General features: G+C 40.5%; 1 protein-coding gene across 2 annotated transcripts in view; it reads left to right on the top strand.

The window, feature by feature from the left end:
• Window positions 1–24,159, top strand: part of TENM1 (teneurin transmembrane protein 1) — an 862,693-nt gene that overhangs the window by 680,299 nt on the left and 158,235 nt on the right. For both annotated transcript variants that reach the window (XM_070462280.1, XM_070462279.1), the window contains 2 exons: window positions 5,916–6,132; window positions 23,098–23,217. In XM_070462280.1, the coding sequence (XP_070318381.1) occupies window positions 5,916–6,132; window positions 23,098–23,217 (337 nt within the window). The remainder of the gene's footprint in view (window positions 1–5,915; window positions 6,133–23,097; window positions 23,218–24,159) is intronic.

The following is a 24,159-nucleotide window of genomic DNA, read 5'->3' as shown; positions in this document are numbered from 1 at the left end:
GTGGCTAAGACTCCGTGCTCCCAATGCAGGGGGCCTGGATTTGATCCCTGGTCAGGGAACTAGATCCCACAGGCCACAACTAAAGGATCCTGCACGTCTCAATGAAGACTGGAGATCCCACGTACCACAACCAGGACCTGGCACAGTCAGCTAAATAAATGTTTTTAAAATAGCCAAATATAAAAATTAAAAAAAATAAAATAGCTAAATATCACATTAGTCAGGCACTTGGAGGTCTTACACCTAGGCCACTAGTACTAGTAACACTGCTTGGATGATGATGTCAGGCATGTTATTTGTAGTCAGAACACTGGGTATCAATATGACTCCCAAATTTCTTCCAACCACATTTTGGCTTCCCCTCATTTATTTGTGAAATGGAGATGAGAATGTCTACCAAACAGGGTTGTCACGGGGATTTAGTTAAAATAATACACATGGGAGTACCTAGTGCCATACCTGACACATATTAACTAAATTATGCTGTTTCTGCTGCTGTATAGTCACTAACTTGTATCTGATTCTTTGTGACCCCGTGGACTGCAGCCCTCCAGGTTCCTCTGTCCATGGGATTTCCCAGGGAAGAATACTGGAATGGGTTGCCATTTCCTTCTCCAGGGGATCTTCCTGACCCAGGGATCAAACCCACATCTCCTGCATTGTGGGCAGATTCTTTACCACTGAGCCACCTGGAAGGCTGTTAGCTAATCTATGCATGCATGTGTGCGTGCTAAGTCACTTCAGTCATGTCCAATTCTTTGCAACCCTATAGACTGTAGCCCACTAGGCTCCTCTGTCCATGGGATTCTCCAGGCAAGAATACTAGAGTGAGTTGCCATGCCCTTCCTCCAGGGGATCTTCCCCACCCAGGGATGGAACCCACATCTCTTGTGTCTCCTGCATTGGCAGGCAGGTTCTTTACCACTAGTGCCACCTGGAAAGCCCCTAACTAATCTATACATGTTGCCAAATCCTTTTGGATAGCCTACCATGGACTAGCTGTCCCTTTTCATCAAAGCGATAATATGGGTGCTGTCCCTAAGAGGATATACACTTGTAAACTCATTTTAAGGATTAGGAAAATATGGGTTTTCCCTATATCGCTCATATTCCCTTATTCAATCCGGCTTTCAACCAAGGGCATGCATCTAATAGGTAAAAGTTAAATAGTGAAGAAATGTTCCAAAGAAATCAGTGTCCTTGATCTTCATGATCGCCAACTGAGCCAGCTGGAATGGCCCTTACCTGGCTGGCAAAGCTAGGATCAGTGAATGCTGTGTTTAGTCCTTTAAGACAATTTAACCTCCCTTTTTTTGCTAGCATTTATTTTTATTCCTTTAAAGGGAATAGGCCCCAAAAGTAAAATAAGTTAACATTTCATGTGTCCATATCTGACACCTTGAGCCTGGCTGTCAGGACGGTGCCACAGCTTCCAGTTCAGAACGATAAAAGATCCATTAATAGCCAAAGAAAGAAAAAAAGCAACCCACACACAAGCAGTGTGACTGTCATTTACACTTCTTTGTAACAGTCTAGACATACTGTATGGAGTGTTATCCAATGTGATAATTGGTAAGTAGATCTTTGCCCATGTACTGGGCTTACCTATGAATTATAATTCAGGGGTTGCCTACCATTATTGGTTGGCTTGCCTGTAGCCTTTCTAGATTCAAGAGAAGTTGTACTATTCTCTCAGAAAACAGAGGTCTTAGAGGGTCAACCCCGTACAATAGACGATTATGGCATATGAAACATTAGCTTGGAATTTATAGCACATAATTCTATGAGAATATGAGCCCAAATTTTCAATTGGCTCTGTGATTAGTTTTAGGCTCCAGTTTGAAGATCATTTGGGCATTACTATTTATTTAAAATCCATTTCTTTTCAAAAATAAGTTAGAAAAGTGCGGTTGACAGATTGAAACCTGTGAAAGCCCAATCTTATGACTACTGCATTCGCTGCCAGTTGAAAGATAAAGGTGATTGCCCATCTGAAAAAGCAGTTTTTCATTGTTTAGTATTTTATGCACCAATTCCAGACATCGGAAAACTGTTTTCATCAGACTGATATTTTTGCCAGCTTTTCAGCACATCCGGATGTTTCATTAGCAGAGTAAAGAGGGAAGGTGCTGAGAGGAGGCTATGAGCAATGTCCTGGAGGGTTGCAGCAGGTTGCAGCATCTACAATCTAGTGAAAATCTGTTCATAAAATTTGCTGAATGAGGGGAGAAAGGGGACAAGAAGAGAACCTCTTAGTGAAACTAATCCACACTTAAAAATTATTCATCAGTGAAAAACATGTATACAGAAAAGCAAAACTCAGGGGCAAAAATACACTGAACTAACGGCAGAGGCCAGAAAGCAGCAAACTGCATTTTAAATCAAAGTAGTGTCTATGGTACAGGGAATTTGAAAGGACCTCATGTGGGGAAAAATATTTCCTGGGTGCCCTGGGGCTACTGTTCCAAACGCCTACTCCCTTGGTGTTCCTGGCTTCCATTGCCTCCAGCTGTGGTGCATCCCCCTCCAGCTCAACAGGAGCAGTCTTGTAAGCACCTGAGAGCGAGCAAAACAGCCACATGAAACCCGTGCCAGTGACTTTCATCATCAGCCTAAGGAACCGTGATCCATCTGCACCTCCCTATTCCACAGCAAGCAAGAAGTTGAGCATCTTTATATTTACCCTTGTTAAGCATCGACACTAGAGCTACTTGTCTGCTTTAAGGACCTTGGAAGGACTTTGATATTTTTTTCCATATTGGGTGTGGAATGAAGTATCTATATGCTCAGTTAATCGCTCCAGCCCCTTCTCTTTGCAGTTAACTCTTTTGTAACGCCTATTGCAGGTTTAACAAATGTAAGAGTCGGCTGTTTTGTGTGCCTATTCCTCCTACTAAGCTCTGAGCACCTAAAAACAGGAAAAGAGTTGGTTTTAGCTTTTTACTTCCCAGGCACCTAACACAGTGCTGTGTACCTACAGTCAACCCTTCGTATCCTCGCATTCTGCACCTGTGGATCCAACCAACCACAGATCAAAAATATTTGGAAAAAGAAAAAGAATTCCAGAAAGTTCCTAAGAGCAAAACTTTAATTTGGCACACCCCTCATAACTATTTACATAGCATTTACATTATACTTATAACTGTGTGCATGGTATTTACATTGTATTAGTTCCTGGTCAGTAGTAAAGAATCCTTCTGCCAATGCAGTTTGATCCCTGGGTGGGAAGATCCCCTGGAGGAGGGCATGGCAACCCACTCGAGTATTCTTTCCATGGCAACCCACTCGAGTATTCTTGCCTGGGAAATCCCATGGACAGAGGAGCCTGGCAGGATACAGTCCACAGGGTCACAAAAAATTCGACAGGACTTAGTCACTAAACAACAAAGGCATTATAAGCAATCTCGAGATGACAAAGTATACAGGAGGATATGCATAGGTTATATGCAAATACTATACCATTTTATATAAAGGAGTGAGTCCCCTCGTGGCTCAGATGGTGAAGAGTCTGCCTGCAATGCAAGAGACTGGGTTTGATCCCTGGGTCAGGAAGATCCCCTGGAGAAGGGAGTGGCAACCTACTCCAGTATTCTTGCCTGGAGAATCCCATAGATAGAGGAGCCTGGCAGACTAAAGTCCATGGGATCTGAGAGTCAGACACAACTGAGTGGACTCACACGTTCACTTTTGAGTGTCTTTGGATTTGGGTATCCGTGGGGGTCCTGGGACCAATCACCCTCAGATACCAAGGGATGACTGTATTCTCAAGTCTCCCTTCCTCCTGGAACCCCTGTGTACCACATCATTCCTCTACAAAAGAATGAAGCTTTTATGTGATTAATTTATTGGAACAACCCTGGATTCTGGAGTCTGGAAGAAATGGTGAAGGCCTAGGAATGAAAGAGAGCCACTTATCACTATATACAGGAAGTTACTTAGTATATGCCTCAAATAATGCTATTTGGGACAAGTAAGTTCTAGTCACTTCTACAGATTCTCAAAAAATGTGGTTCTGAAAATTTAGTATGCTTCAGAATCACCCAGATTAAGTTTGGCATAATCCCGGGCTCTGAGGAAGTTCTGCTTTAATAGGTGGGACTGAAGAATATACAGGTTTAAAAAACTCTCCAATAATTGATTCAAACTCTCCAGGTAATTTTCAGAAGTGAAAATCACTGCCCTACTTTAGACATTTTGTCACCATAAGAATACCAACTTCTATTGTGAGAGTTAGGACTAGACAAGTATGTTGGGAGAATTTTTTAAAGTACAAACAAATTCAGGTTGGTAAGTCTTTGTTAATTGTGTGTTCAGAAATGTACATGATGTGATAAATTTAAAAAATATAAGAAACAGTTATTTTCCTGGAGGAATGGTCTTGCTGAGGAAGAAGGAAACTTCAAAAGAGCGATATCTATTTTATCAGTTCAGTTCAGTTACTCAGTCATGTCCAACTCTTTGCTACCCCATGGACTGCAGCACACCAGTCTTCCCTGTCCATCACCAACTCCCGGAGCTTGCTCAAACTCATGTCCATTGAGTCAGTGATGCCATCCAACCATCTCATCCTCTGTCATCCCCTTCTCCTCCCACCTTCAATCTTTCCCAGCATCAGGGTCTTTTCCAATGAGTCAGTTCTTCACTCAGGTGGCCAAAGTATTAGAGCTTCAGTTTCAACATCAATCCTTCCAAGGAATATTCAGGACTGATTTCTTTTAGGATTGGCTGGTTTGATCTCCTTGCATTCCAAAGGAGTCTCAAGAGTCTTCTCCAACACCACAGTTCAAAAGCATCAATTCTTTGGTGCTCAGCTTTCTTTATGGTCCAACTCTCACATCCATACATGACTACAGGAAAAACCATAGCTTTGACTAGATGGACCTTTGTCGGCAAAGTAATGTCTCTGCTTTTTAATATGCTGTCTAGGTTTGTCATAGCTTTTCTTCCAAGGAGCAAGCATCTTTTAATTTCATGGCTGCAGTCACCATCTGCAGTGATTTTGAAGCCTAAGAAAATAAAGTCTGTCAATGAATACTGGAATGGGTAGCCAGTTCCCTACTCCAGGGAATCTTCCCAACCCAGGGATTGAACCCAGGTCTCCCGCACTGCAGGTGAATTCTTTACCATCTGAGCCACCAGGGAAGCCCTATCTATTTTATACATCATATCAGTAGGGTATATATATCAATCTCCCAAAACCTTCCACCCCTCTTCCCCTTTGGTATCCATGTATGTTTTTTCCTACATCTGTATCTCTGTTTCTGCCATGCAAATAGGATCATCTATACCATTTTTCTAGATTCTACATGTATGCATTAATATATGATATTTATTTTTCTCTTTCTGACTTTCTTCACTCTGTGTGACAGTCTCTAGGTCCATCCATGTCTCTACAAATGACCCAATTTCATTCCTTTTTATGGCTGAGTAATATTCCATTGTGTATATATACACCACATCTCCTTTGTCTATTCCTGTTGATGGACAGTAGAACTAAGACAACATTGTAAAGCAAGCATACTCCAATAAAAATTTTTTAAAAAGTGGTAACTAACAGAATACTCTCTTCAAATGCTAACCAATGTGGTACTGCAGGAGGACTCAGGAAGGAAAGATTTATAAACAAAATAGTTTGAATTTCACTGAAGTGCCATGTAAACTCAGAGAGAGTGATAGATAAATCATGAGAAATATGTGAATTTAATAGATTCTATCCAACTAATAAAAATAAATGGAAAATAAAATAAAATAAAATAAAATGAAACATTATGATACATTGCTCCAAAAAAAAAATAGATTCTAAACTCAAAACATGGACAGTTACCTTTGGCTATATTCTAGATTTTTCTCCATTTGTGCATATTTTAAATTATGTTGTTTCTCCTGAAGCTAAATTTCCAAAATTTCTTTTTCAGATGGTTTGACTGACTGTGTGGACCCGGATTGTTGTCAACAAAGCAACTGTTATGTCAGTCCTCTCTGCCAGGGCTCACCAGATCCTCTTGACCTCATTCAGCAAAGCCAATCTCTCTTGTCTCAGCACACTTCAAGACTTTTCTATGATCGAATCAAATTCCTTATTGGCAAGGACAGTACTCATGTCATTCCTCCAGAGATCTCATTTGACAGCAGGTATATATGTATTTATTTTATTCTTTAATGAACAGTGGTCATGTTTTTCTTTAACTGTGAAAGAAACATGCACACACACACACAAAACCCACATGATGTATATTATTCGTGGTGAAGTGTAAACAAGGCTTTTAATGACAAAAACAAGTATAATTTTCAAAGTTATTGTTTAGCTTCTGGATTTGAAAAATTCTTGAATTTCAGAAACTAAATTTTAAGTTTCATTCTATGGGTGTAAAACGTTTCCATATGAGAGAATTGGGTGCATTTGATATTCTAAAGTGAAATGCAAGACTTGTGAAAATCTGTCTTCTAAGGGAAGCTCAAATGTGTGAATTGTCACTAAAGACCTGAGACCAAAATCCAACCCATTAGACGAAAAAATTTTTTTTAATTAACTTACTTATTTGAAATGTAATAACATGATTTTGCTCATTGTCCTTCTCTGGTTCATCTTCTTAGCACTAGATATAAGTAAGTCAGTGAAGTCAATATTTCTGATCGCTTAAAAATGTCCTCTCTTTTGTTCATGCCACAATTAAACATGTTTAAATACTGTTGTTAAACAGTAAGGATGTTTATCTCTCAAAATAGAAAGTCCAGCAGTTGTGGGGCTCAGGTGTTGGCTGAGCTAAGGCTTCAGTAACGTCATCAAGGCCCCAGGTCCTTTACATTTCTCTAGTCTACCACCTTCAGCAGAAACTTCATTCTCAGATTGATAGAAAGATGGTTGTGGCAGCTGCAAGTTCAATTCAGATGCAAGAAAGACCAGAGGATAAAAAAGAAATATCCCCCCAAGCATGGAATGTAGAGTTTTCCCTTCATTCTGTTTCTGATATTTCAGTAGCTTCTAGACTATTACAAAAAGAAAGTTAAAAAAAAAAAACAAAAACATGGAAAGTATTTATCCGGGAGCACTTGTCTACATCCCACCCACACAGTCGCATCCTGGTGGGTATTATCAGTCCCTGAGAAAAGCTCAGTCAAGAGTTTATATTGATCTGAGTGACAATCTAAGAAAATTACAATTCAGTCTTGACCCCTGTACACAGTAGAAAAGAGGTAAAAAAACACATGCATGGAAATTTAAAACAGTCAACATCCTTCTCCCAAATTGTATACCAGAACTGTTATTGAAACTTTAAAATGTCTCATTATGTTTATTTTTCTTTCTTCTTGATCTCTTATTTTTTGTTTTTTTTTTTTTTAATTTTTTATTATGTATGTGTTTGGCTGCACTGGGTTTCTGTTGCTATGCACCAGCTTTCTCTAGCTGCGGCGAGCAGGGGTTCCTCCCTGTTGTAATGCACAGGCTTCTCATTGCAGTGGTTTCTTTTGTTGTGGGACACAGGCTCTGGGTGCATAGGTTTCAGTACTTGTGGTGCGTGGCCTCAGTAGTTGTGGCTCACGGGCCCTGGAGCATGTGGACTTTGATAGTTGTGGTGCACAGGCTTAGTTGCTTCTCATTATGTTTATTATGTGCAGTTCTAACCTTTTCAATCTTTAGACAGAACCCCAAACTCAAATGCCGATGTACCACAAGAAAGACCTTCTCTGCCAGGGGATCTAGTCAAAGTTTGCCTTCTTCCAAGAGACTCAGTCATCCCCATTTTGAAGTATCTCCCCCAGTTCAATAACAAGTCTGGGGCAATTTCAAATGGCTTCAAAGTATTTATTTAGATAGTAGAGGCTTATTTATTGCACTCCAGAGGAACAAAGGAAACAAAAAACCTTCATGCTTAAGGAAATTCAGTCGAAACAAAGAAAAGAAGGTAAATGAAATAACAACTTCCATGACATGGAGATACATATTTAAATGACTCGCTGAACTCAACTAAAGGGAGAAAGTCAGGACCTGAGAGAGACAGGAGCCACGTTATTGTGACCTACAGGAGGGCATTTGAGCAATAAACTTAGAAAAGGGAAGAGAAATTCCAGCCCCTGTGGTTCAGCTTCATGCTTCAGCAGTGTTTGCCAGCCACTCGCAGAGTGAACAAACCTATTACTTGTGGTGCTTAATGCCCTTCTCCTCCTCCTGGCTTGACTGAGTTTTCCTTATTCTTTTGTAAAAGGCCCCAAGTTATCAAGTAGCTCTGAAAGTCGCATTTGAATTCAGAACTGTGGTCTCCTTCACCCAGTGGTCTCAGCTCTGACACACATCTCTAATCTGTCAGAAAAGGGAAATAGTTGAGGACAAGCAATCTAACTCTATTTCCTCTCAAAAATCAACACATAATCCAGTGTTATTCAGAGTATCTCTGGATAAAATAAATCCAACTCTGATCATGTAGAGTATAAGTAATAATAGTTACAAGCTCTTACATCTCTATTGTACTTTTTAGTTTGTGCAGCTTTCAAACAAACATTATTTCATTGTATCCTCACAATATCCCTGTGAAGTAGGTGTTGTCTTGGTGCATTTTATATATGAGGAAACTGAGGTCCAGAGAGATTAAATAATCGTCCAACATCACACAGCCAATAGCCTTGTTTTGTAGCAACTCTGTTTTTTTAATTAGAGGATAATTGCTTTACAATGTTGTGTTGGTTTCTGCCATACGACAATACAAATCAGCTGTACGGATATATATGTATATCACCTCCCTCTTGAGGTTCTCCCCTACCCAACCCTATCCCACCCCTCTAGGTTATCATGAGCACCGGGCTGAGCTCCCTGTATTTTACAGAGGCTTCCCACTAGCTACCTATTTTACACATGGTAGTGTATATATGTCAACGCTACTCTCTCAGTTCATCCCACATTCCCCTTCCCCTTGTGTCCACAAGTCCGTTCTCTACATCTGTGTCTCCATTCCTGCCCTGCAAATAGGTTCATCAGTACCATTTTTCTAGATTCCATATATATGCATTAATATACAATATTTGTTTTTCTCTTTCTGACTTACTTCACTCTGTATAACAGGCTCTAGGTTCATCCACCTCACTAGAACTGACTCAAATTCATTCCTTTTTATGGCTGAGTAATATTCCATTGTATATATGTACCACATCTTCTTTATCCATTCATCTGTTGATGGACATCTAGGTTGCTTCCATGTCCTGACTATTGTAAATAGTGCTGCAATGAACATTGGGATACATGTGTCTTTTTCAGTTATGATTTTCTCAGGGTATATGCCCAGTAATGGGTCACATGGTAGTTTTATTCCTATGTAGTAACTCTTGTAATCTTTCTGTTACACCACTGCTGCCCCATTTCAACTTGTTTTTAAATAAGCCAAGTGACTGAGGTCTAATTTATATAGGATGAATGACATCTGGTTGAATGACATCTGGAAACCAGGCAATATGGTAAAATCCACCTCATTTGAACACATTTCAATGATATTTTGATGATATTATTTAAAAAGTTCAAGCCAGTGGTAATGAACTTCTTGGTAGAACAACTGGTAAAATGGGCCTTTTGCTACATGTAAATTGTTATTAAGCAATTCTTTTGTGTCAGGTCTCATACTAAGCTTTTACGTGTGTTATTTAATCCTTACAAAAACCTGATATGGTAGGTACCATTGTGATCCCCACTTTTGGGGTAAAAAAACAATAACTGAGATGTCAAGTTGCTTGCCCAAGGTCACAATCAGTGGGTGTCAGAGCCAGGATTTGAACGCAAGCAGGTTCATACTGAGAGCCAGACTTCTAAACCACTATGTTGAGCCACTTTGGCTCCTTAGAGAGCTGGGCTAAAGACTTTTGGTCCTTATACATATCTGACTGCGGGGTTGCTCTCAGACAGATCTAGAACACAGGTACTGTAATCAGGGAATCCAACTTGCTCTTAGGTTTTTGCCACATGATTGAGTGATAGCTGGGGAGGCAGATGAAGAAATCATTGCTGAGGGGCTCATTTGCCTACTGGCAAACTGTGAGCCACACGGAGGACTTGCTGCTGAACATTGCCACCATCGGAGGCCTGTGAGTTAAAGACGGTGGCATATAGGTGACTAACTGTTGCAAGGATCCATAAAGATTAAATAGCTGTTCATCCTTGTGCATCCAAGTGAGACTAGCTTTCTTGTTGTGAGTTCTCTGCACTGGTATGTGAGAGCACGTGGAGTGTGGACCTCATGTGCCCCTGATGGTGTGATGTCACTGGCAACATGCCATTTGCCCACGGTAAAGTCTCCCAGCAAGCCTGTCAGTTACCATTTTTTCCTTAAATATATTTTACCCTGTAGCCTGAGTTTCTTTCTTTTTTCTCAACCGATTCCAAACATGACTACAAAGTAAACCACATATTCTGCACGCCCTGTATGACTTATTACTTTTTAATAATGTAAATAGGTGAACAGAACCATTATTGATCTTCAGTGTCTAAGCATTTAATCACTATTAATAATGTAAAAGGTTTTTATAAATATGTAAAAACAAGAGTACATTAAACTAAATGACAGCAGTAATTTGCAAAGCCAGACATTTCACTCGCCATCACTAATGGAGAAGTGCATTTAAAAAACACAATCCTACCGCGGTTAGTGCAACCGCTGACAGCAAGGTCTGGCCAAACTCATTTGTCTGTTTTGTAGCCACGAGAGGCTGATCCGCACATCAATCCATGTCTAGTGTCTACATCAGGCCTTACTTACTGTCAGCCCACAGCTGTATTTTGTTTGGCCCAACATTTAGAAACTAAGAGATCTAACATAAAAATTGGAATGGGTTCGTTCTCTAGAAAGTTGACAAAATTTGACATCTTTGGTATAGGTGTTCCAGAGTTGAGGGCCAGCCACCCCTCTGGAATGACGATGGCATGCCTCTCTAGTTCACTAGTCACTGGTTCCCTTGCTCCTGGCTCAACTCCCGCACTTTAATGTCCTGCCTGACCCTGCTAGCCTTTGAGTTTGTAACATCTGGACTACACAGCTTCTCTAGCTTTCCGTGGAAAGACCTCAAGTGTTTGTTTGGCTTTTTTTTCTTTCTGATCGGTTTCCCTGAGAGTCTATAAAAATCCCATCTTAACTAAGAGGAAAAAAAGTGACCGAGCATGAATTAGAAATCAAATTAATGGAAGGAGATTTCCACCAATATTTTCGCTAAGGGGCCTGCGTGCACCTCATGAGTAAGTTGATAGACACTCTGCCTCGCACCTTAGGCTAATAGACTCCCAGGTTCCACCATAGTGGAAACAAAATGTCCACTTTCTGGGAGAAAGATGTGGATGTTAAGAGGCATTTTACTATTATGTTTGTCACTTAGAGTAAGTTTTAAGAACAATTTAAAGATCTTAAAATTTGCAGCGCTGCTGCTGCGTTGTGGCAGTCTCATGCACCTGCTTCTACTGGAATCCTTAGCCTAGTTGAGAGGCGCTGAGCACATGAGGGCTTCCCTGGTGGCTCAGGGGTAAAGAATCTGTCTGCAGTGCAGGAGACCCGGGGTTCGATCCCTGGGTCAGGAAGATCCCCTGGAGGAGGAAGTGGCAACCCACTCCAGTATTCTTGCCTGGAGAATCCCATGGACAGAAGAACCTGGTGGGCTACAGTCCATGGGGTCACAAAGAGTCGGACACGACTGAGCAGCTAAACAAAAACAAAGCCCATGACAGTGGTGTTAACAGGCCACAAAATGAAGAGGTTGAGCAGGGTGATAGGTTTCTTCTAGTTCTAACTTTCTGTGAAGTTTCTATATTTCAAATTCTCGTGCCTGGGATGTGCCTGGGGTGTGCAATACAGAAGCTCTGAACCATCCTCACTGCTAAATCTGATTTCTGTGAGGACAAGGATCAAGTCTGATTTGTTCTCTTGTTTTGATTATCTATCACTGTATAGCAAACTCCTCCAAAATATAGTGGATTAAAATAATTGATTATTATTAGATTTCTTGATTCTGTGGGTTAGAAAATAAGGCAGGGGGAAAAAGGAAAGGAAGGAAGGATAAGAAATTCTGACAGGGTGTGGCCAGGATGACTTGTCTTTTCTCCATGATATTTGGGCTTTCAGCTAATCTAACTCAGTTGGGAGCTAGAAGAGCTGGATGGCCTCCAGGAATCCCTCTTCCAGCTTAAATCCTCTCCATTCAGGCTTCCTATGGGCATGGCAGCCAACCTTCAGTTTGTCTGAGCTCAGAACTCCAAGTTGGAGTATTCCAAGAGACAGGAAACAGAAGATGCTAGTCTCTTAAGACCTGGGTCCAAAATCATACCAGTGTCGCTTGTGTTATATACTATGTATTAAAGTAGACACAGAGGTTGTTCAAATTCAAAGGGAGGGTCATAAATCCTACCTCTTACTGAGAGAAGTATCAAAGAATGTATGACTATCGTTAATCTACCACACCACCACATCCCCAGATTCTAACACAGGATTTGGCAGAAAAGAGGTTAAAAAAAATGAGTGGATGAGTGAGTGATATTGATGCAATGATATTGAAGTGCTCTTCTCATATTTACTAATGAAAAACTCATTTTGGTTGCCTAGAACACACAGATGATATTAGGACCTCAAATAAGTTGATTCCCAAATGTCGGAGCAGCCTAAAGGTAAGGTTACTGTTCTCCAGATAGCACAGGAACAAATTCCTAAAAGATGAAGTGATTATATAACAGTAGCAAAGTAATTACTCTTGGTTTTTTTTTAAACTTATGAGGCATTCCACCACTGGCAGAGCCTGTCCATAATTGACATCGTTTATAACTTTGTGTAACCATCAATAATGCTCTCTGTCTTCAGTGGGCTTGATAATCAAAACTGGGAACCAAGAAAAAATTAGAAAATAATGAGCAGTGTCAGGGAGTCAGTAGGAAGACTGCTGTGAACTGGCTCACTTTGGTGTTCCAGCTCATGAGAAAACCCAAGACAAGTGCCCCAAAACAAACTAGGTGCTGCAAATGCCTTGAGCATGACCTTCTTGGCAAACTCTTTATTTACCCATGTCCTTCTCTTCCTTTATGACACTCCCCTCCATAATGAAATCTTGATGCACACACCTGATTATTCATGATACCAGGTAACAGCCTTAATTACTTATCATAACTTATTTAATAAAATATGCTTTTCTGCACTTAGTTGATTTGGGAACATATACCATGTGAAATCCTGTGAATGGCAAAATGAGTTATTAAATTGAGACTGAGGTTAAGGGAACAGCTGTAGGAAGATGATCATTGCTGCAGAAGTTGCTGATCTTGGATTAGACTAAAGATTTAAGAATAACCATACTTGACAGATACAAGTTATTGTTTTTGAAATGTACATTTTACTGATAGATTAATATTTCCAGAGTTACTGAGGATTTTAAATTTCTCTACAGGATTTACCAAAGTCCTCTGCTCTCCCTAATGTAATCTAATATCCTGCTATCAACTCATTTTTACAAAATGATGAAGATATGTGTTCACTTCTTTATTCAACAGATATTTCTTGAGCCTGGCGGGCTACAGGTCCATGGGGTCACAAAGAGTTGGACATGACTGAGTGACTAACACTTTCAGTTTCACTTGGTGGTCCAATGGTAAGGTATCTGCCTTGCCAGTGCAGGGGACATGGGTTTGATCCCTGCTCTGGGAAGATCCCACATGCCTACGAGCAACTAATCCCATGCACTACAATGACTGAAGCCTGTGTACCCTAAAGCCCGTGCTCTGCAACAAGAGAAGCCACTGCAATGAGAAGCCCATGCACCTCAACTAGAGAGAGCTCCCCACTCACTGCAACTAGAGAAAGCCTGTGTGCAGTAACAAAGACCCAGCACAGCCAAAAATAAATTAATTAATTAAAATTTTAAAATCATTCATTGAGTTAACATTCATAGTCCATGTACAGGTATTCCCCCAGAAGGTCTGTGACATCATCATTCGTAATTTTGCTGAGGAACCAATTTGAATCCATACGTTTTGTGTTTAACTTTTTCATGAATCTAGTAGTTAAGGACCTCCAAGTCTATTTACTTATGGAAAATCTGTGTGTATTTTTAATTTTAAGAATATGAAAGACATTATACCAGGTACACAACTAGGGGTTGGTAAACACACAATGCAACAGTTGCTGAATAAATTGAATAAACTAAGGACTGAGGAGATCTCTTTCTAAAGCATTAGCACCTGCCAATGTCTGTGTTCACCTTTCTTTCTAAAGGGAGGCACTGCACATAACCTGCCCACATTTGGAAAAGGAAGCCAAGAGTGCTTTGGCTCTGCCATGATCCCTTGCGATTCTGTCTTCCCACATTAATTTTCCTAAGCAACCTCCTTTGCTTATCACTTGTGCAGTTGTTGTCCCAAGTGAGAAGTTAGATCGTTGCTACTTGCTAATAAAGCACTTTGATCTCGTTTATGTGAAAGGTGTTACACATGTGAAGATGGGAACTCCTGATTGTTCAGTGAACTATTTTATCTAATGCTAAAGTTCAGGAAACACATGTTCAAGACACATTTAGAAAATTACAACGTGCTGAAGGCTCCAAGATTTATAGTGCTGACTAGCTCTTGAAATCAGCAGTCAACACCTAAAGGTACCAAAAAAGAAAGAATGTGCGACTTTCACTTCTTTGCAAGTTCTTGAGCAAAGAAATCCAAGCACAAATCTTTAAAAAGCTGTTCAGTTGGTTACTTGTGATATTTTGAAACTCAGATGTTCTGAGGTACTTAATAACAGTCATTAGTAATGCACAGTAGCTGTCTACAGCTTATCTCAGTGTGAATAGGTGTTTTCTAATATTTTATCTATCTTACTGCGAAATTAAGATTGAAAGGCTCAAATCCTTAGTACCTACTTCTCAGCCATATGATCTGCATGAAGTGACTTTAGCTGGTTCTGTCATCTAAACTTGTCCCTAGAGAGGGCAGAATAAATGCTAGTTTATGGAGAAAGAGCAAATGACACCGTGTGGCACATCCACTATACACCCTGCACGTGGAAAGTGCTCAGCAGTTGGTAAAGGTCTACAAAGTAGTGATATCCTATGGATAGCACCATCTTTGTGGGTGAGCACTTTCTTTTCATCTGTAGCCACATCATTTACATCTTCTCTCAAAAATACTACAGCTCAGGCCCTTGAGAGTCCAGGTCAAAAGACCTCCGCCAATTCTGCCACTGAATAGCTGTATTATCTTAAGCAACATTTTTTGACCTCTTTGAATCCATTTCCTCATTTTTTAAAAGAGGCTATTAGTCGTACCTACTCAGGGTTATACTGATGGTAAGTGAAATAAAATAAGGAGAGTGCCTGGCATGGTACCTGACTCATAGTAAGTGCTTAATGAATGTCTTATTTGTATAAATACATATATTCATATTGTATATTTGTATATATTTCACATATGTCTGTGTGTGTGTGTGTGTGTGTGTGTGTGTGTGTGTGTATATGTACATAATATAATTCGAAAGGTCCAGTTCAAAAGGCAGTCGCTTTACTGGGTTATTTTATTGTTCCAGCATCTTCATGAGCTGATTAGGAATAAGAACTATTAGTCTCACTTTCCATAAGGAACAAACGAGGCCGAGACTAATTCCATTTCTTAGGAAAAGTCAGATCGATGATTATTAACAAGCCAGAGCTAGCACTGGGGTGGATAAAGTTAGGCCACACTTTTTCCTCCTGGAGGGAAGAGTAATCCATGGCCAAGCTATAGCCAACAAGACAGACTTGCCCTGTATTTAATGACTATCCATTATTTGAAGGGCAGATTCACAGAGAAGTGACAGGAAAGGTTAATGAGGTTAATAAAACCCCATCAGGCTGATTACAAAGATAAAACCATTTGAGTAATGTATAAAACAAGCCAAAAACAAACCAACCAAAAAAATAAAGCAAAACTTTAGATTATTCAAGGGTTGCCAGGGCTTCCAGGACACATATTTCAGGATTCAAATTCTGGACAAAAATAATCATGTGTCTAAATGAGGCAAAGCGGTACTTTCACAGTCCTGAAAAATGTGACTGTGTCGTCAATTTTCTTATTGCTTCAAAACACTTGATCTTTTTCCCATTACTTTTGGGATCTCAGGCATCCAAAGCAAGCCTACTTTTGACAAGCAATTACCAGGGCAGATGGGAAAATAGCCACCCTACCTCAAGGGGAGTGCCCCCATTTTGTTTTACTTGAAACATCACTAGCCATGAGGAAAATAATCCTGCTTAAAAAAACTATCTGCATTTTCAATAGCACCACCTTTCCCAAAGTCCTAGAATGTTGATGGGTAATGCTCCTACCTAGCTGCTTTTAATGTTACCCAGTTAGTAGGTATTATTTCTTTGGGCTAGTGACCAACTGCATAGAATTAAATCAGCCAGTTCTACTTACGTAAAAACTAGTAAGTTTTCAAACATTCACTGCATTCACATTTTCAGAACATGAAAACAGGTTTATTCTGTAACATTACATGTTTTCATGGTGCTGTACCAGCTTAGATAACTTATATCAAAAAACCAGTATGTGATATGTGGAAACCCCCAGATACCCGAATATTAGAACCTTCAAATGTATGTGAGTTATGAAATACCAAATTGTAATTACATGGTTGTAGATAAAGGAAAAATGGGGTAAGTGTTCATAAATTAAGTATTTGAGGAGAACTATTCATTCATCCTTCCCAATCACAGGGGTACTATTTAATTCCCTGAAGTAGTCAATTATCAAACAAAACTCTCATGATGAAGTCATAATTCACAATTGAGAATGCTGGCTTCTAATAAATGAACTATAAGACATCTATCTGTCACACAGGAACCTCAAAGTGGTCTCTGAAACCCTTGAAGTAGTGCTGTGGGATAGGTTGGAAATATTTTGCAACTTCACATAAAGATATTTGAGCTGAAATTCGATGGAGCTCTCTTCAGCACATGCTATATACACAAGGCACTAGGAATGACACAGAGGAAAATCACACTGTCCTTGCTCTGGAGGGACTAATGAGAAAGACAGACCTATAAGTACTATCCAAGATAGGCTATGACCCGTGCAGTAGCACGGATTCGGCGCTGAGAAAAATGAAAGTGAAAGTCGCTCAGTCGTGTCCCACTCTTTGCCACCCCATGGACTGTACAGTCCATGGGCTTCTCCAGGCCAGAATACTGGAGTGGGTAACCTTTCCCTTCTCCAGGGGATCTTCCCAACCCAGGGGTCGAACCCAGGTCTCCCACACTGCAGGCAGATTCCTTACCAACTGAACCCTCAGGGAAGCCCAAATATAAAATCCTTTATTCATTGTGTGCCGCCATGGATATGAGGGCATCATTAGCCCTTTGTCCCAACCACTCAGAGGTATTTGTGTTCTAGGAGAGCCCCCCAGAAGTGGCAATCATTTAGCCCAAATGACACAATCTACAGCTGTGGAACCTTATGATATAATGAGCCTGCGGAAAAGATGTCAGGAGAACCATGAAACCACACCTCACAGACAGCAGGTTTCTGTCCCTTGGAGACTTGAGCCAGAATTCACACGGCAGGATTCCAATGCCAGTGAGCAGAGGGTCCACGTGGCCTCTCCCAGCCCAGCCCTTCTCAATGCTGTCTCTTGACCAGAGCTGTCAGCTGTGGAAAGGATTTCATCTGTTCCTGTGGAAAAAACCACCTCACCTGCCCACCTGCTGCCAGACCCCCCACTGGCCAGGTCCTTGACTTGAGACATACCCTTCAAAGGTTGCTTATGCTCCTCTTGGCAGCAAAACCAAATAGCTCTAACTTCGCGAGCCCTTCAGCCTCATTTTCCTTATGAAAGATTTTAATCAGAAATACAATGCAGTAAATTACATCTTCTTTCAGCAATTTAGTTTTCAGCGCTGTTTTTCAAACCAACTTCTGTGCTTGAGGTTAATGTTTTCGCCTGAGGTGTTGAATGAATATTGGAAATTTGACATGGAAGACAAAAGGCAACAAATAAGGGAAAAGGAAAATGGAACCCAGAGTTTATTGAAGGCCAAGGATAATTTGACTATGCCACAAAAGTAGCAAATACAGAATGAATTAGACCTTTTGCATCAGAACTGTCTAACAAGCAGCTTGTTAGTTCCATAAGGCTCTCGGTAAAGTATATTCTGACTTACATTTCCCAAGATGCCCTGCTCTTCAAACCAAACTCCCAACATCTAGAGCATTCAGCATTTAGTTAAAGGAAGCAGCAGTTCCTTTGAGGTTGCTGCTTTAGCATAGTGACAGCAGGTAGACAGGTTGGCAGCAGTCTGTATTCTCCAGAGAGCAAGAAAAGAAATACTTGTGAGGGGTGATCTTCCCTATATGTGTTTTTAAAGTCACTTTGGACATGTTCATCCAAGTTCAAGTTATCTTGCTGTAACCCACGACAGCAGGAAGAGGTCCTTGTTTTTAAAGGTTGAAGGAAGCAGAGTCTTCCTTCAAGTCTGAATCAAAGAACAAGAGCCCCAGGAAAGATGGAAAGCATGCAGCACCCGCCTCTAAGAGTACACACACACACACACACACACACACACACACACACACAAAACACAAAAGACAGTCACACTGGGCACATACATGTGCAGTGACAGCTTCATGACAGCTCAGACGGTAATTTCTGGTGTCTTATCTCAAAGGTTCAGAAGAGTTCTGAGTATTATTTAATTGAAAAACTTTCAGAGAACGGTCCTTGAAGGATTAGGACTCACGTCAAGGGTTGTTTTCATGGGGCAAAAGTTTAAGAGTTCAAAATGTTTCCTTAGAACAGACCAAGGACAGGCCAAGGATGACTGCCTCGTTTAAAGGGTGATCTGAAGAAGCTGGGGGTTTCGCTGGTGGCTCAGACAGTAAAGAATCTGCTTGCAATGCAGGAGACACGGATTCCATCCCTGGGTCAGGAAGATCCCCTCGAGGAGGAAATGGCAACCCACTCCAGTATTCTTACTTGGAGAATCCCATGAACAGAGGAGCCTGGCAGGCGACAGTCCATGGGGTCGCAAAGAGTCAGTCTTAACCGAGCAGCTGACACTTTCACTTTTTGAAGAAACTGGAGAGGAAATGCGGAAGCAGCACGACACACAGGACAGAAAACGCAGAAAGTAGGATCCTGGGCTTACCAAAGTCAGACCCCAGGCGTACCCACCTCCCTGCTTCAGCAGGGATCTAATCTAGGGAAAAGATGAATTATTCAGGCCGCCTTGGATATGAGAAGCATACACAAACAGATTATACACATGAAGGAGAAACTACATTTTGGTGGCTGTGTAAATCAGGGGGAAAAAAAGCAGATAACAAGGCTACCATCCACAATTACGAAGAAAATTGAGTTTAGAAGCTGGGAGTGTACAAAATGGCAGTTGAGCTGTACAAAGTGGCACAACACGCCATATTTACCAAGAATATATCTGGAGTTCCCTAACGGCCATCTGGAGCTGCAGTAACCTGAAAAGTGAGCAGACTCGAGAGCATTCGTTCTGAAATGGGGAGTTTGCCTGAAAAGATTGTTTCCTAGGTTTCTGCCTGCAGTGCCAGTTCCAATTACTGCCAATTAAAAAAGAACACTTTAATACTGTCCTGAAATTTAGACAATTTATACTGATGCAGGATGACTGATTTGGTGAAAGATTATAGTAAGTACTAGTAATCCAGGAATAAAAAGAGCTAAGAGTTATTCTTGTGAAAAACGGATGACATGGAGTGTGTAAATAATGGGAGCAAATGCAGCAAGATACAGGGAATCTTAGAACATTTAAAGTCTAATACATTACAAAGAGAGTTCAGTGCTGATAAATGTGGAATAATAAGTTTTATGGGGCTTTATCATATGCTGTAAGTTCGTGTGGGTCATAAAATATGAGGAATAAAAGAAGTAAGGGAGATGAAAGACAAGTCTGCACATTATTTATGAATGATGAAGAGTGAAATGAATGAGAAGAAGAACAGGTAGACAATGTCTGGAATAATGATGACTTTGATGAGTCATTATCACACAAATCTGTGTGCTTCATAAAATATGAGGAATATTAAAGAGCAGAGGAGTCAAAAGACAAGTCTACTCAGAATGAGATACAGAATGAAGAGAGGAATACAAGAGAAATGCACAGGATAATGATAACTTTTATGAGACTTTCACTCACCAGCCTGGATCCTTCATAAATATAAGCTGTATAGAAAATAAAAGAACAGCAAAGAGAAGAGACAGGCCTGTGTCTGTCGTAAAATATGGGCAAATAATGTCAACTAGACTTGACAAAATAAAAACAAAAATAATGGAGCCTAGTACAGCTGTGGGAAGACACACTATATAGATTAATGTGAACAAATAAAATAAGCGAGTGTAGAATTGTCTTGCCAATAGGGAATCAGCAACCACCTAGGAAGGCGTCATTGCTGAAAAGCCCACCTTGCTAACTGGTAAAGCCTTGGCAAGTTCATAAATGCCCCCATCACACTCTGCAAAAAGCCATCAGCACATAGGCACAGGAGGCAATGCTGTGCTGATTTTCAAATGGAGGTGGCCTCACAAACGTACCTCTGTCCGCAGCCCCTCTGGTTCCAATCCATATGTAGTTCGCAGATTTTCTCAGCTGGTTTCTACTTAATCTATACCTAGTTTGTCAAATTTTGGTTTGTAAAGATTTTCAAAGGGTTACTGTATAAAACTAAAGACATCCTTCTCTCTTCATTTCTTGTTACATTGGATTTAAAACCAGGGACCAGATCTGTCAGAATTAATTCAAAATCCAGAATTTGGTACCTTTCAAATGTCTTCTCTATTAGAAAAATGTGGGGTTTCAAGACCTCAAAATTTCAAAATCTCCCCAAAAAGGAACTAGAGGAATCAGATAAGGCAAAGCAAGTGCCAGTATGCCATTTGCATGCCATTCAGAATCATTATTTTACAGAATTCATAAGATGGGCAGCTCAGTGGAAAGAGGAAAGCCACTGATTCATGTCAGAACTAGGAATGTTGGCCTGAAGAGCTCAATAAAAGCACTAATAGCATCAATTATTCTGGCTTAACTTTGTTGTTGTGTTTAGTTGCTAAGTCATGTCTGACTCCTTTGCAACCCCGTAGACTGTAGCCCGCCAGGCTCCTCTGTCCATAGGGTTCTCCAGGCAAGAATACTGCTGTGGGTTGCCATGCCCTCCTCCAGGGGACCTTCCGACCCAGGGATCAAACTCGCATCTCCTGCATTGGCAGACAGATTTTTTACCACTGAGCCACCTGGGAAGCCCAGCTTAGCTTTGTGCTGTATTTAGTGGCTTATAGCTTGCATTGGGGGAAGGCTTTAGATGTTTTAACAGGAACTATCCTATTAGTATAACTTCTATCCCAGTTCCTCTGATTGCAATATTTTAATAGTATGTTTATTGGCTCTAACATATAACATAAGCTTTGACTGGTAACTGTCTTTTGCTTTCTCAGGGTAGTGTTTTTTCTCTCTCTCTTGAATGAGCTTTTGTGGTCGAGAGCTTTTAGATGCATTGCCTTGACTTGCTGATTCAAAGAATATATAATACCAGGGTGAAATTACTATGATTACGTTGGAAAAGTCACGTTTGCCCAAATAACATTGTCCCTTTTAATCCAAGATTGAGCTTGCCTGGATACCCTGAATTTTGCTTTGTGGGGAAAAAAAATTACATTGATGCCCTAGGAAAAATCACTACTTTTACCCAACCTTCTCCAGCTATAAAATGCACATTCTAGAGACTTCTTCCTCCCCACTGCCCTGGTAATGACAGAGAAGTGAATACTCCATGCTTGTGGGTTGCCGATGAGCCCTCTTCTTAACTGCCAAGCTCCTAAACTTTGTTACAGCTTGTTGACCATGCTAGACCTGAAAGTCTACATGTTTTAGTGGACTGGGTCCCTGGGGGGCAGCACTATTAAGGGCTAGTCTAATGGAGTTCCCCTATTTGTCAAGGATGAAACTCATTTGTTTAAAGGGAAAATCTCCTGAAATATTTCATTTCACTCAGGTCAGAGAAACAGGGTTCATATATCACCAGGGACCATGTCTCTTTTGCCAACTTTAACTGTTAAAATTCATCCAACTAAATCTGCTTTGTTAAAATTATTTTTCCAATAAAAACAATTTGGCAATATGTATTTAGGGCCTAAAAAATGTTCACACCTATGTATATAAATACATAGAAAATGCACTCAACACAATGTTACTAATGATTGCCTCTGGGGAAAAGACTAGGAACAACAGGAGGGGGGTGGTCATCAGGGACTTTAATCATATCTACAATGTATTTAGATATTAACTAATTTTAGTTTTTATTAATTTTCATAAGAGAAAAGTATCTTTTCACAACAAGGACTACCTCCCAAGGAAATAATAAGAAATTCAATGTAGAAAAAATAAGAAACAACTAAATATCCTAAAACAGGGGCTGTATTAAACAAGAAATACTGTTTTAGGGCTATATTATGTAATAACAAAATGATATATTAAGGAATTTCTAATTATATTGGACGACGTTAATAATATACCGTGTGCTGTGTTTAGTCGCTGAGTTGTGTCCCACTCATTGCGACTCTATGGACTGTGGCCCACCAGGCTCCTCTATCCATGGGGATTCTCCAGGCAAGAATAATGGAGTGGATTGCCATGCCCTCCTCCAGGAGATTTTTCCAACCCAGAGATCAAACTCAGGTCTCCCACATTGCAGGCAGATTGTTTACCATCTGAGCCACCAGGGAAGCCCAAGAATATTGGGGTGGGTTGCCTATCCTTTCTCCAGAGGATCTTCCCGACCCAGAAATCAAACTGGGGTCTCCTGCATTGTAAAGGCAGATCTCCTGGTAAAGGCAGATTCTTTACCAACTGAGCTACCTGGGAAGCCCTAATAATATACTACCAACATTAAAATATCAAGAATCAGAAGTATGCTGAGTATAATCCCAATTTACATTGGTAAAAAAGATATGCACACCCTCACCAAAATGTTATTAGAAGTGACTACCCACTGGTGAAATTATTGTTTTCCTTGTTATGCTTAACTCTGTTTTCTGTAGTTTCTCCAACTTGGCTTCTAGAATCTAGTCTCAGCATGCTTTTATATTTGTCTTTCATCTTGTGTTGCAGGCGTGCTTGCGTGATTCGAGGCCAGGTGGTGGCTGTAGATGGAACTCCTCTAGTAGGGGTGAATGTTAGTTTCTTGCACCACAGTGATTATGGATTTACCATCAGCCGGCAAGATGGAAGGTAGGTCAATGTTGTTTCTGATCATTGTGAGGGCCCAATACTGACTTCTAGCCATGAGCCAAAACAGCGCTCAAATGATGCAGGCTTCATAAGCCTATCTTCCTTCAAGGTGTATCTAAAAAAGTCATTGGTGTTATTTCCTCTATTCCCCATCTAAATCAAACCAAATTTCTCTTCTAAATCTGCACTATTGCTCTCAAGTCTTCTTGAAACCCTAGCCATTTGGAAAGTTTTCTAGCCTTCCATTTATAAATCCAGTGAGATGATGCAGATAATAAAGTATTGTACACGTAGGTTGTTTTTCCATGATAGTCTCAATATAGTTCTGAAATAAAGCTGTCCAAAAGGTTTCTGCCAAAGGTATACAATTCAACCACATTAAGACATTTTAAAAAAAATGTGTCCTGTCTAGTTTACTAGTGGCTGTACTGGATCAATGAGCACGGGCAGCCTAATCAATTCCCCTTGGTGTCCATGTAACCATAGTGATTAACCTTAAGCACCAATCAGCAAGCTGCACTCTAAGGGCTTCCCCAGGTTCTCTGAGACCTGGGAAGCAAGACCGCTAGTTAAATCTTCTCTTCCTGGAAAAGGATTTGCTCACAAAACCTTTTTGTTGCCATCATTTAGGCAGATGTTGATTCAGAATATTTGTCGATAGGCCCATGTGTCCAGCTTAAAGGTACCTATTTATGATTCTCAGGAACACTGTAATGATGGCTTTGAGGTACCCTAGTCTCCAGGTGGCTACCCTTAAAATGCCCTACTCATAACAAGTCGCTTCAGTACTCACATAAAGAGACCTGTTGCCTTGAAGCTTTATCACAGTGTGAGAGACTATCTCATTTCAAGAACCTAAAATCAAACCTTATTTTTAGTCCTAACCACTTCAGAATTGTTAATGGTTCAACGTGGACTATGCTGAGTTTATTTTTTCAACTG

Source organism: Odocoileus virginianus, unplaced genomic scaffold (genome assembly GCF_023699985.2).
Source record: "Odocoileus virginianus isolate 20LAN1187 ecotype Illinois unplaced genomic scaffold, Ovbor_1.2 Unplaced_Scaffold_2, whole genome shotgun sequence".
NCBI lineage: Eukaryota > Metazoa > Chordata > Mammalia > Artiodactyla > Cervidae > Odocoileus > Odocoileus virginianus.
The sequence above is the reverse complement of the archived record's forward strand: the minus strand, read 5'-3'. Positions and strand labels throughout refer to the sequence as shown.